Source organism: Balaenoptera physalus (genome assembly GCF_965194825.1).
Source record: "Balaenoptera physalus genome assembly, chromosome: 16".
Classification (NCBI taxonomy): Eukaryota; Metazoa; Chordata; class Mammalia; order Artiodactyla; family Balaenopteridae; genus Balaenoptera; species Balaenoptera physalus.
The window spans coordinates 71,225,033-71,238,309 of NC_138898.1; the positions used below are offsets into that span (position 1 = coordinate 71,225,033).

Sequence of the window (13,277 nt, forward strand, 5' to 3'; positions counted from 1 at the left end):
TGTGTATGGTGTTAGGGAGTGTTCTAATTTCATTCTTTTACATGTAGCTGTCCGGTTTTCCCAGCACCACTTATTCAAGAGACTGTCTTTTCTCCATTGTATCTCCTTGTCTCCTTTGTCATAGATTAGTGGACCATATGTGTGTGGGTTTATCTCTGGGCTTTCCTCCTGTTCCATTGATCTATATTTCTGTTTTTGTGCCAGTACCATATTGTCTTGATTCCTGTAGCTTTGTAGTATAGTCTGAAGTCAGGGAGTCTGATTCTTCCAGCTCCGTTTTCTCCCCTCAAGATTGCTTTGGCTATTTGGGGTCTTTTGTGTCTCCATACAAATTTTAAGATTTTTTTGTTCTAGTTCTGTAAAAAATGCCATTGGTAATTTGATAGGGATTGCATTGAATCTGTAGATTGCTTTGGGTAGTATAGTCATTTTCACAATATTGATTCTTCAATCCACGAACATGGTATATCTCTCCATCTGTTTGTGTCATCTTTGATTTCTTTCAACAGTGTCTTATAGTTTTCTGAGTACAGGTCTTTTACCTCCTTAGATAGGTTTATTCCTAGGTATTTTATACTTTTTGTTGCAGTGGTGAATGGGATTGTTTCCTTAATTTCTCCTTCTGTTCTTTCGTTGTTAGTGTATAGGAATGCAAGAGATTTCTGTGCATTAATTTTGTATCCTGCAACTTTACCAAATTCATTGATTAGCTGTAGTAGTTTTCTGCTGGCATCTTTAGGATTATCTATGTATAGTATTATGTCCTCTGTAAACAGTGACAGATTTACTTCTTCTTTTCCAATTTGTATTCCTTTTATTTCTTTTTCTTCTCTGATTGCCATGGTTAGGACTTCCAAAACTATGTTGAATAAGAGTGGCAAGAGTGGACATCCTTGTCTTGTTCCTGATCTTAGTGGAAATGCTATCAGTTTTTCACCATTGAGAATGATGTTTGCTGTGGGTTTGTTGCATATGGCCTTTATTATGTTGAGGTAGGTTCCCTCTATGCCCATTTTCTGGAGAGTTTTTATCATAAATGGGTGTTGAATTTTGTCAAAAGCTTTTTCTGCATCTATTGAGATGATCATATGATTTTTATTCCTTAAATTGTTAATATGGTGTATCACATTGATTGATTTGCATATACTGACAAATCCTTGCATCCCTGGGATAAATCTCACTTGATCATGGTGTATGATCCTTTTAATGTGCTGTTGGATTCTGTTTGCTAGTGTTTTGTTGAGGATTTTTGCATCTGTGTTCATCAGTGAGATTGGTCTGTAATTTTCTTTTTTTGTGATATCTTTGTCTGGTTTTGGTATCAGGGTGATGGTGGTCTCATAGAATGAGTTTGGGAGTGTTCCTTCCTCTGCAGTTTTTTGGAAGAGTTTGAGAAAGATGGGTGTTAGCTCTTCTCTAAATGTTTGATAGAATTCACCCGTGAAGCCATCTGGTCCTGGACTTTTGTTTGTTGGAAGATTTTTAATCACAGTTTCAATTTCATTACTTGTGATTGGTCTGTTCATATTTTCTATTTCTTCCTGGTTCAGTCTTGGAAGCTTACACCTTTCTAAGAATTTGTCCCTTTCTTCCAGGTTGTCCATTTTATTGGCATAGAGTTGCTTGTAGTAGTCTCTTAGGATGCTTTGTATTTCTGCGGTGTCCATTGTAACTTCTCCTGTTTCATTTCTAATTTTATTGAGTCCTCTCCCTCTTTTTCTTGATGAATCTGGCTAAAGGTTTATCAATTTTGTTTATCTTCTCAAAGAACCAGCTTTTAGTTTTATTGATCTTTGCTATTGTTTTCTTTGTTTCTATTTCATTTACTTCTGCTCTGATCTTTATGATTTCTTTCCTTCTACTAACTTTGGGTTTTGCTTGCTCTTCTTTCTCTAGTTCCTTTAGGTGTAAGGTTAGATTGTTTATTTGGGATTTTTCTTGTGTCTTGAGGTAGGATTGTATTGCTATAAACTTCCCTCTTAGAACTGCTTTTGCTGCATACCAAAGGTTTTGGATTGTGGTGTTTTTGTTGTCATTTGTCTCTAGGTATTTTTTTATTTCCTCTTTGATTTCTTCAGTGATCTCTTGGTTATTTAGTAATGTATCATTTAGCCTCCATGTGTTTGTGTTTTTTATGTTTTTTTCCCTGTAATTGATTTCTAATCTCATAGTGTTGTGGTCGGAAAAGATGCTTCATATGATTTCAGTTTTTGTAAATTTACTGAGGCTGGATTTGTGACCCAAGATGTGATCTATCCTGGAGAATGTTCCGTGTGCACTTGAGAAGAAAGTGTAATCTGCTGTTTTTGGATGGAATGTCCTATAAATATCAATTAAATCTATCTGGTCTATTGTGTCATTGAAAGCTTGTGCCTCGTTATTAATTTTCTGTCTGGATGGTCTGTCCATTGGTGTAAAAGAGGTGTTAACGTCCCCCACTATTATTGCGTTGTTGTCAATTTCCTCTTTTATAGCTGTTAGCATTTGCCTTATGTATTGAGGTGCTCCTATGTTGGGTGCATATATATTTATAATTGTTATATCTTCTTCTTGGATTGATCCCTTGATCACTATGTAGTGTCCTTCCTTGTCTCTTGTAACATTCTTTATTTTAAAGTCTATTTTATCTGATATGAGTATTGCTACTCCAGCTTTCTTTTGATTTCCATTTGCATGGAATATCTTTTTCCATCCCCTCACTTTCAGTCTGTATGGGGACAAAGGGATTTTTTTTAGGTAATGGAAATACTCTGTATTTTCATTGTAGTGTTGGTTACATAGTTGTATGCATTTGTCAAAACTCATAAATTGTACACTACATAGGGTGAATTACCTGACTTGAAAAAATTTACAGACCATAGAATTTGCTTTCATTTTATTTTTGGAAGGCTGTCCTGAAGTGATTATACAAATGCCATTTGACTTGCTATTTAGAAATGTCATTTTCTTCTTTTAGGTTATCTGCACACTTAAAAACTAATTGCTTCATTAAAAAATAATTTCATGGCTTTTGAATGCTTTTAATTAAAGTACATATTGCTTCTGCTAAGGACCTTGTCTCTGTCTTCTCCCTGGTGAGCCATGTTGAAAACTCCCTATTTACAGCAGGATTCTGAATCAGCCCACATGGGATGGCCCAAGGAACTGCATTTAACCAACATCACTGGGGATTCTAATGCTTGTGGTCCAAGGACTGTTAATAAACACCAGGAGGCAGTAGAGCTTTGTGTGAAGAATGTGGGTTCTGAAATCAGACTGCCTGGACTAAAGTCATGCTTCAACCACTCATCTGCTGTGCAGTGGAAGCTTTCTGTGCCTTAGATTCTTTCTCTGTAAAAAAAAAAAAAATTTGATAACAATATTATGAACGTTGTTAGAGTGTAGTGAGGAGTAACAGTGTTAGCACAATGTCTGGCACCTAGTACATGCTGTCCTTGTTGTTAGTGGCATGCGTGATACTCTTGCAGTGCTGTTGTAGGAAGCTATTTTTCTTTCTTTCTTTTTTTTTTTTTTTTGGTTTTATCCTTTGAACTTTATTATCACGTTTCAGAAATATCTTCATTTGGTTGACATACTGATAATTCTTCCCTCATGGAAGGCTCTTTTTCTTGAAGAGTGAAGCTGTGGTCCAGATTGAGAACTTCATGTGGTAGAAATACACCTATTTTCATTTTTAGAGTACTTTTCCTCCAGGTATTTCTCAGGGGACTAGGCAAGCCTCACACAATGAAATAGCAGGGGAAGGTAAAGGAGAGGGTGATGAATATGGGCCGGGTGAGTAAGAAATGCAAGGATTTTGGTTTCAGGTCATAAGGAGCTGACAGTTTGTCAAGCACATAACTCTCAAAACAATGTCTCCACTTATACACTTTGTTGCAGGTATGTACTATTTTGCAGTAAATCGTTTCCCATTTATCTTATGGAGTGTTACGAACTCTGAATTTATGAGATTTGTTTTTAAAGTGTGCGGGAAAACACAGAAATTTATACCACTTCTCTTGTATACTATGTAAGTACAGATATGTTTATATTAGCCTTTGGGAAAAATCCACAGAATTTATAATTCACAAAAGAAAGTAAGCAGGTAAGGGAACAGACCCTGTAACTGGAAGAGACTTTAAGAGTCTCTGATCCAGGTCCATGACTTTATGTACAGGTGGTCTTTATTAATTTCCATTTTTGCAGACAAAATGATTAAAGTTATGTGGTTTCCAAGGTCACGTGGCAAATATCAGGATTGTAACTAGAATTTGAGTTTCCTGCCTCCTGGTGTAAATGCTCACCCTGTTTTGGATGATAGAGATGAGGGCTGGATAAACTGATATGGGGACCAGGGACTGGGAGTGTGTGGTGGGACATAAGAGACCTTGAATAAGAACCACAGGCATATGAGAAAGCCTCATTCCTATACATTGCATGTTTCAGTCTGATACCTGTTGGATGAGGGAAGGCTGGCTGGTCATAACCATTCCCATAGGGAGTATAATGTAGGTAAATTAATCACAGTCTGAGGTTTTTTTGGTATAGAAACAATATGTTGGTACATTGAGAATGGAATCATCTCTCACAGGCACAGTAGCATGGATCAAACTCACAGACCAATGCAAAAAAAAAAAAAAAAGCACCAAATCTATCTTAATCTATACTGAGACACTAAACTATCCAGGGGATGAATGGTTGTGTTCCCCCCTATCCCTTATCCTATATAAGGGATATGGTGGGCATAGAATGAGGGACATGGCAATTCAGAATAACGTTAATGGATGATGTCATGGCAGTTGATAAAATGGAAGCACCCGTCTCCATCCACACAGAGAGGCTCCTGCTGCATTGAGCAAAATGGACAAGGCTTTGGTCTCCTGGGCTCGTGGTGGAGGTCCACTGTGAAATCAGTCTGCCTTTCCATTTCCTAAGGCTGACCTAATCCTCCCCACCCTCCACTCACAACGAGCTGTTAATTCTAAAATATGTTATTACCTTCCTTCAGCCAATTTGTAGTCAAGTCTTGGCTTGGGGACCTGCCTTATTTTAAAGATGACTTTTCATCTCTTGCTCTAATCCATTATGTACATGCTTCAAAAAGTGTGATTCTCAGCAATTTTATTTCCCTAGTTCCAGAATTTTTTTGAAGGCAATTTTATGATTGACTCCATGTACCACCTACCATGTCAAAAAAACCTGACAAAGTTTTTTTCTTGAAACATCCTTAAATATATATGTCAAAAATATAATTTATTCCTGATGCTTGTGTCCAAACAGACATAAGTTCCAAACTGGATAGAAGAGCTAACAAATGTTAGATATCCTCAAATATGATGTGTTACCATGTGTCAAGATGAAAATACACCCATGTATTTATAGACATGGGCTGCTATTTATAGACAATAGTGGAGAAATTCCAATCCATGAATCAAACAGGGGTTTGAAGGTTCTAAAAATGAATCCATTGTACTATCAAACCCTACAGGAGTAACTTAGGTTTATTTTCCTGAGACTTATTCTATTGAATAATCATGATGAGCATTGTAGATGTGGTGAAAATGATCTGTAAATATGTCTCCTTATGAAAGCAAAAAAAGTACATATAACTAACCTAAGACAATTTGTTTAAATTGTAAGATATCTGAAAAGGATCAAATTTGGCTCCAATATCATTTATAGTTCTGGTTATAAAAGGGACCATTCCTGGAGGGAAAACAGCCTGTTTTACATTCACAAATACCAAACTTCACTTTAGTGAGGTTCCTGAGCAAAGCTGGCTTCCCTGACCCACGCCCCCAGGGCTGGAGTGGGAGGCATGAGGGGAAGGTGGGATCTGAGTTCTGTTGGCTAAGAACAAAAGTCTCTGTGGTGGAGGAAAGGCTTCTGGCCTCTGATGCCTGCCCCATCACATCTAAAACTTTTTTGGAAAGACTTGAGCATAGAAATCTAATGAACTTGTAAATAAAGCTTCTATTGTAAAAGGGCTTAATAGCTGATTTCAGTATTTACTTTGTCAATTTTAGGAAACTGTATGGAACAACTGCAGGGTTCTCACAATCTAAGGTTTTGGTTTTCTAATAACCAAATGCATTTCTCCTGGATTTAATGATTCATGCACACAGTAAGTTTAAGGAAGATCCCAGGCTAAGTTGCAAAACAAACTCACATTAGTTGTGGCTATTAAAAAATCGATCACAGTTTTCAGCAGAGAAGGGAGTTAATTCTGTCTGATTTTCAGGTTGATTGATTGCTCAAGTATTCTCTTTCATAAAAGTATTCTTCCTCATTTTCAGACCAGTTTGTGGTTGTGCAAAGATAAAATAGTGGTCTTCTCTCATGCCAGCAGAGATGTGGTTCTGTGGTATGTTATACAAACTATTTAAGATACTTATGTTTATGTACACACATATATGCTTTGTCTACCATAAAATATTTAGATTTTAAGTGTTAAAAGCTTTCTCATAGCACCATGCAATTTTTTTCATGTACTTCATATAAACCATACGTTTGAAAGTTGTAGAGTCACAAAATAAGAAGGCTTTATAGTTTCAAAATAAGTATATGAAAACACAGTGCCATGAAGTTACATGGTGAGCTGGGGTGGAGAGGAAGCAGCCATTCACAGGACCAAACCCACATACATGCAGGAGACAGCAATTGAGAGGCCAAGGATAGGGATGTTTTGAAAATATACTTAAAACAAGATGAAAGAAGATCTTGGACCTTTGAAAATGCCCTAGAAAGTGAATGAAAACAACAGCCTTCTCTTTTATCAGAGCTCTGACTCAGACCTGCTACTAGGAAGACCTTGAAATATAGAATATACGTATAGAAATATACATTAAAAAAACCATATATTCCTTTAAGTGGATCAAACTATTATATGTGCAAATTTCTTTTAGAGATCCTGGAAGCAGTTGCGTACATGGACAACATAAGTACATAGGTGGCCCACCGTGATTCTTCACAGCCCAGAAGGCTCTCAGGGGTACCCCATATTTTCTCCCATAATTACTGGGTGCACCTGTAGTCCAGAGGAACTTGGGCAACTTGGAAGCTCTCAAGCTTAGGAAGGAGGTGTCAAAATGAGGCCCACAAAGCAACACTTCCTCAGGACAGCTTTTCCTGAACCCCTCCCCCTGCCCCCACCCCCCACTGAGGTCAGGTCTCTGCTGTAAGTTCTCCTAACAATGTACACTTCTTTTCTAGCACTCAGCAAACTGTAATTAACTATTCATCTTGTGATTACTTGGACAGGTCTGCCTCCCTACTAAACAGTAAGCTCTATCAGGGTAAGTCATTGTGTAAGTCATTGTGCTTTCCTCTCCATTTAGTCCAGTGCCTGGTGTCTTGCATATACTCAATAAATCTTTATTGCCTACGTGAAAGTGGTAGTTCTTTGTCTTTCCAATATTATTCCTGACATAAATTGAAACAGGTATGAGATTGCCATGGGAGGGAAGCTGTGGGTTTCAGAAGGTTCTAAGCGGGTGAAATGCTGTGGCTGGCCCAGAGGTATGCAAATGAGCCAGCCAGGAAGAGTTTCATACATCAGAGAGGGAAAGGTTTTCCTACTAAGAAGACAGGCATCTCTGACAGGTACATAAACTTGAGTTTGCTGCTTGATTTTGTGATTCTAGGTTTGAATGTTATGTAAATAGTTTTGTGTTTCATGTTCCTTTTAGCCACTTTCATTCTCACTTCCTAGTTCAAAGTCTCAGGAAGGGGTGTGGGAATAGACAGACACATTATGAGGAGGAGCTATAATCGTGGGCTCTAAGGGAATGTTTTATGGAGGTTAGCTTTGCAGAGACCAGTCGCATTAGAAATGAGCATTGTTATGATAATCTTGGTTGAGTTTTTACAGTTTATGAAGCTTTCAGATCATCTGATTCTCACAGACATACTGTGAACTAAGCGACTCAGAATCGTGGCCCACAGTTTATAGATGAGAAAAGGGAGGTTCAGAAGAGGTTGAGTTATCCAAGTTATCATGAAAGCAAGAGCAAATTAACATTTTTTGAGAACTTACTATGTGTTGAGGCACTATGCTAAGCCCTCTATATTTAGAATACACAATTTAATCCTCACCACATCCGCATGATGTGATACGTAACCATTATTATTACCTCCGTTTTACAGATGAGGAGACCAAGACCTAGAGAGGTCAAGTTGTTTGCCTCAAAAAAAAAAAAAAAAAGGTCATGAAGAACCTAGGGGCAAGACAGGAATAAAGACACAGACCTACTAGGGAATGGACTTGAGGACACGGGGAGGGGGAAGGGTAAGCTGTGACAAAGTGAGAGAGTGGCATGGACATATATACACTACCAAACGTAAAATAGATAGCTAGTGGGAAGCAACCGCATAGCACAGGGAGATCAGCTCGGTGCTTTGTGACCACCTAGAGGGGTGGGATAGGGAGGGTGGGAGGGAGGGAGATGCAAGAGGGAAGAGATATGGGAACATATGTATATGTATAACTGATTCACTTTGTTATAAAGCAGAAACTAACACACCATTGTAAAGCAATTATACTCCAATAAAGATGTTAAAAATCAATCAATCAATCAATCAATAAATAAATAAATAAAATAAAAGTAAGTTATTGGGATTTACCTAATTATTCTAAAAAAAAAAAAAAAAAAGAAATGTAGAGCCAGGCTTCAAACCCAGGGGGGTCTCTTTCAGAGCTCAGAGGATAAACCACTATGCTAATGAGTAGCATTAGGAGATTTCCAGTAGAGTACATTGTGTTATTTGTATTTGCTAACCACGTCTTCAGACTCTTGGTTCAATTCTGCTACTTTATGCTGCCATTTTTTTTTTAAACCTGTTTGCAGTTTCACCTTAGCTTAGACTTTATCAGAGACCATAGTGATGTCATTGCACATGCCTGAGATTATATCAACCAAGTTCAGATAAAAATTCCTTACATTTACTAATTAAAAATAATTGTTGAATATATTTACTAATTTTATTTTTTAGAGGTGCTCATTGCTTAATAACCACAAGGAACATCTATTGACTACATTGGTGAAAACTTGCACCTTTCTCTGACACTCTACAAAATATTAAGAAGCATAAAAAGAATCTAAGTCCGTGAAAATATGTGATTATATGAGTTCTTTTTAGTCCATTACCTCTTCAAAGAGATGACAATGATCAACAGTGATGGCACATTCTGTGTCCTCTACAGATCCAGCTCTCTCTCCCCATAGGTTCTCCTTGTAATTGAAAAGAGAACACGACAGTGTCATAATCTGTAGCTGATAAGAACAATTACAACAAGAAGTGCCCTGCCTAGAGTTCTAGATAGGAAAGTGATCCATCCAGTCAAGATTTTGGGCCTGTGCACAGAGCTGTGACCCAAGCTACACACCTGAGCCTTGGTCAGGAGGGCACTGAGCAGAGCCCAGCTTTTGAATATCACTGCATTTCAAAGCCACATTAGAAAGAATACTGGCTGCTGTTTGGCTTTTTGTGTTATCTGTGCCTCTTCCCCTCTCCGTGATGGATAACTGAGGTTTTAATATACAGTAGTGACATTCTAGTAGATGAAGGAAGGGGGCAGTCCCCAAGGGCAATCTGAACTTCTGCTTAGTATATTTACTCTTGCTGTTTTCCTTCCTCCTCATTTGTAATTCAGGAGGCTCTCTGAGAAGAGAGAGACAGCAAGGCTTCTTAGATGGATCAAAGGACGACAAGCTGGGATACCGGGTTCTATGAAAAGGTCTGCTATTGAATTTGTTCTGCTACCTTTAGGCACATCATTTGTTCACGCTGTGCTTTGGTTTCTTCCTGTGCTTGCTAAGAGTAAATAACATGTACTTGAATATTTTGTGATGATTATAGAGTATTTTAAATGCGTGAGTGATTTATTTTTCCAGGCTGCCTGCTCAGGTCTAAAGTGAAAATCTGCTCCTTTGAGATGCTAGGCTTCATGGTGCTCAACTGACCCCAAATCCTTTAGACGACAGCAGCCACCTAGTTGCTTCTTCTCAGCTCATCAGGCTTACTCTATAGTTGCCGGGCTTATCTTTTGGTCTCCTTTGTTTGCAGAAATGAAATATGTAATTTTATATGTTCATGCTGCTTTTACACTCCCCCACCCCACTCACCCCCTCTAAAAAGATGAAGGCTTTCTTTGGCACAGAGCTGCTTTATCTGTGACACTGATCCCAAGAGACAGTGGAGAGAGGTGACATGGCAAACAAACTGAATTATCTGAGCTTGTTACTATAGTTCCTTTTTGATGATTTGGGTCAGGACCACTAGAGGTTTGAACTAGATTTAGTAAGGTGCAGGCTCTTTGGGGTTTGGCAGGAAGCAGTCAGGGAATATACTGGAAAGAGAACACAAAGTACCCTTCCCCTTTCCCCTCCCTGCCTTTTTGTTTGTTTGTTTGTTTGTTATAGCCTGTGTTACATTAGGCAACAAGATGCCCCTGTTAGCGAAAGGTGCCAAGCTGAGAGTCTTAGAAGCTAATAAAAATGTTTGTGGATAAGCAACGGTTTTGTTCCTCAGCAGTGGATCACCACGACACTATTAAATAAGTCTCTGAAGTGCACTAATGGAGTTAACGGAAAGGTTTCTTTTGTTTTGAACTAAAATACAATGTATTACATTATTTCTAGTGAAGTTAAAAGCATTTTCTAAACAAGCCTAGGAAGGTGTGAAGCTAGAGGACCCATGAAACATGTTACTCCTTAGTTGTAGCTTTGGTGGCAGCAGGAAGAACTTCAGACACAGGAACACAGTGTAACCTTTCAGTTTTGAAACGCTGCTAGGTCTTCCCGTTCTATAAATGATCAAAGAAACATTTGGGTAAATACTGCTCCCAAACCTTAGTTGGCTTTAAGAGTGCTGGGTCCAACTTCCGTTTGTTAGTTCAAGGAAACAAGCAGCCAGGGACTCTAATTTGGGGTCTCATTCTTGGACAGGGTCATCAACACACCAAAACATTACTTGCAGGTGCCCCAGCTGCAGCAACTTCCAACAAAGGCCGAGCTTTCACCGATGCCTCTTAGAAACAGGGAGCCAGCAACCTGCCAGGCTTGGGGAACTGGGAGGGGAGGTGGGGAGGGGTTGGTGGTAACTTTTTCCCCCTAGATTCCTGTCCGCTTTGCAGCTCCTGTGAAGCAGGGTGGAGGTCCTTGGGGTGGGGGTCTGGCTGGTCGGCTCTAAATGTAAATAGGAAGCCACGCAGCTCAGCAAGTAACAGTTAAGAAATGGCAGTCTCCATCTCTGGCAAGGACTTGGCCCAAGTGTCCGAAAGTACGAAAGGGATGAGGGTCACCCCCGGGTCAATCTGCACAACCTGGTGAAACGCACTCCGGGAGGGTGAATGAGGGGCCCAGAGGCAAAGACTAAGGCGAGGAAAGACCAGAAGAACCGCGGACACTACCTTGGAGGGACGGGGAAGCTTCAGGTACCGCCTTGGAAATTATCTCCACTGGCCCAAAAGTCTTAAAATCGTTTCCGCCATTATAAGGAGCCGCAACCAAACAGGAGGCGGGGACGCGCGCCACGCGGATGCGCGCTCCCTTTGTCCCACCTCCTGGCCGGCCCGCTCATTGGGAGGAGGGAGCGCGCTTCGGAGAGAACGCGCCGCAGCCGTGCGTATGTGCTCCGGGTGGAAACTGGAGCCGGCGGCGGCGGCGTTCCGGGGGCGGAGAGGAAGGGGGAGGCGGGAAGGCTGCGCGCCGCCCGCTCCTCCCCACCCCCCGCCTCGGCCCTGAAGGGGCTGGATGGGCGAGTTGGGCGCGATGGCTCGATCCTGGGCGGCGGCGGCGGCGGCGGCGGCTGGAGGCGGTGGCGCGTCCTCCTCCTTGCCCCGGCGCCGGCGGTGATCCGAGCGAGTGGCCGCGGCCCCCGATGAGACTGCTCGCGGGCTGGCTGTGTCTGAGCCTGGCGTCCGTGTGGCTGGCGCGGAGGATGTGGACCCTGCGGAGCCCGCTCACCCGCTCCCTGTACGTGAACATGACGAGCGGCCCCGGCGGGCCGGCGGCGGCCGCCGCGGGCGGCAGGAAGGAGAACCACCAGGTACTGGGCCGAACCCGGGCCCGGCGGGGCGGGGCCGTGGCGGCCGACCTTCCCGCGCTCAGCCTGGCTATTGTGCGGGGCGTCGCGGCGAGAGGCCCCCCCGGGCCTCGCCCCGCCGCCCCGGCCCCTCGCAAAGTTTCCCCCCGTCTTCCCGGCCGGGCGCTCGGTCCCGACCCGGCGACTCCTTTTGTTCCGCGGCGCGGGCGGAGGACGGCCTCCCCATCCCTCCCCGGCCCCGGCGTGGGCGGCCCGGAGCCCCGCATTGTTCCTGGGTCCCCGGCGGTGATTGCAGGCGCTCGGCCACCTCGGCGTCCTCTCCCGGCGGCGGGACGGAGGAACTTTAGGGTCGGCGCGTGGCGACGGGGACCCATCTGACACCGGGGCCTGAGAGCTAGATGACCGGACCAAACCCATTACCCCGGACAACCTTCATCAGCTACGAGAATCACACCGAAAAGCCGGTGCCTCTTTTTGCCTGGTTGAATTTCTGAACGTACAAAAGGTCATAAAGAAATTTAACCGTGCTTCGTGAGCCATTTAACTATCTGGGCTCGTTCCGGTGACATTTTCCCTAAGCACTTAAAAATGTGTTTGACAGGTCGTCACTCCCATCCTATCGAACCTTCCCCTGCTACTAAAGAGAGATCGCCTTTAAACTTTGATTTTGGTATCTGACCGCAAAGATGTGATAATAAGAAAGATGATGTAAGCTTCTACTGGAAGGGTTATTAGAACTGGGCAGGAGTGAATTCTTTAAAAAGTTGTAGTTGTGCACTGTGAACGATGGCGGTGTGGCTCGTTGGGTAGTCTTTTCATTAGCTTAGTTTTGTGCCACTTAAATATGTGCATTTGTAGAATTAAGAGTGAGATATTTCATATTTGACCATAATGTAGTTGGCGGTTAACATGACATTCATTGCAAGGAGGCTTTTGAACTCTGCCAGAGTGTTCGTTTATAATAGCTAGCATTTATAGTACATTTTGCCTTCCCAGAGAGCAGTAGCTAATTACTCCCCATCTTGTGTCTCATAATTTTCATAGTTTTCTCATTTTCCTATGTTATTTTTCTTGTTATGCCAGGTGTTCAGACTTTACACCGAAGTTGATTTCATGTGTTCTAATGAAACTAAAGAATTATCTAAGGAGATAAAGCTATTCATTCAGAGAAGTAGTATTTAGTTTTTACTTAAAAAATATTTATAGTGGCCTTTTTCTAATTTTAAGGGAAATCATAAGTTTCCATAAAAATT

General features: G+C 41.6%; 2 protein-coding genes across 9 annotated transcripts in view; one reads left to right on the plus strand and one right to left on the minus strand.

The window, feature by feature from the left end:
* The window catches only part of PDZD9 (PDZ domain containing 9), a 365,894-nt gene extending 354,385 nt beyond the window's left edge, over positions 1 to 11,509 (minus strand). For 2 of the 3 annotated variants that reach the window (XR_014254998.1, XM_082431138.1), the window contains exons 1-3: positions 11,390 to 11,509; positions 10,689 to 10,783; positions 9,126 to 9,209 (exon numbers count right to left, since the gene is read on the minus strand). The gene's annotated coding sequence lies outside the window, so the exon portion shown is untranslated. Of the gene's footprint in view, positions 1 to 2,860; positions 3,331 to 8,111; positions 8,163 to 9,125; positions 9,210 to 10,688; positions 10,784 to 11,389 lie in introns of those variants that run through there. The other variant, XR_014254999.1, reaches the window with a different exon arrangement.
* Positions 11,395 to 13,277, plus strand: part of METTL9 (methyltransferase 9, His-X-His N1(pi)-histidine) — a 43,555-nt gene continuing 41,672 nt past the window's right edge. For 2 of the 6 annotated variants that reach the window (XM_082431102.1, XM_082431103.1), the window contains exon 1: positions 11,576 to 12,027. In XM_082431102.1, coding sequence (XP_082287228.1) covers positions 11,860 to 12,027 — 168 coding nt within the window. In that variant the 5' untranslated portion in view covers positions 11,576 to 11,859. Of the gene's footprint in view, positions 12,028 to 12,508; positions 12,530 to 13,277 lie in introns of those variants that run through there. The other 4 variants (XM_082431107.1, XM_082431104.1, XM_082431106.1 and 1 more) reach the window with 4 other exon arrangements.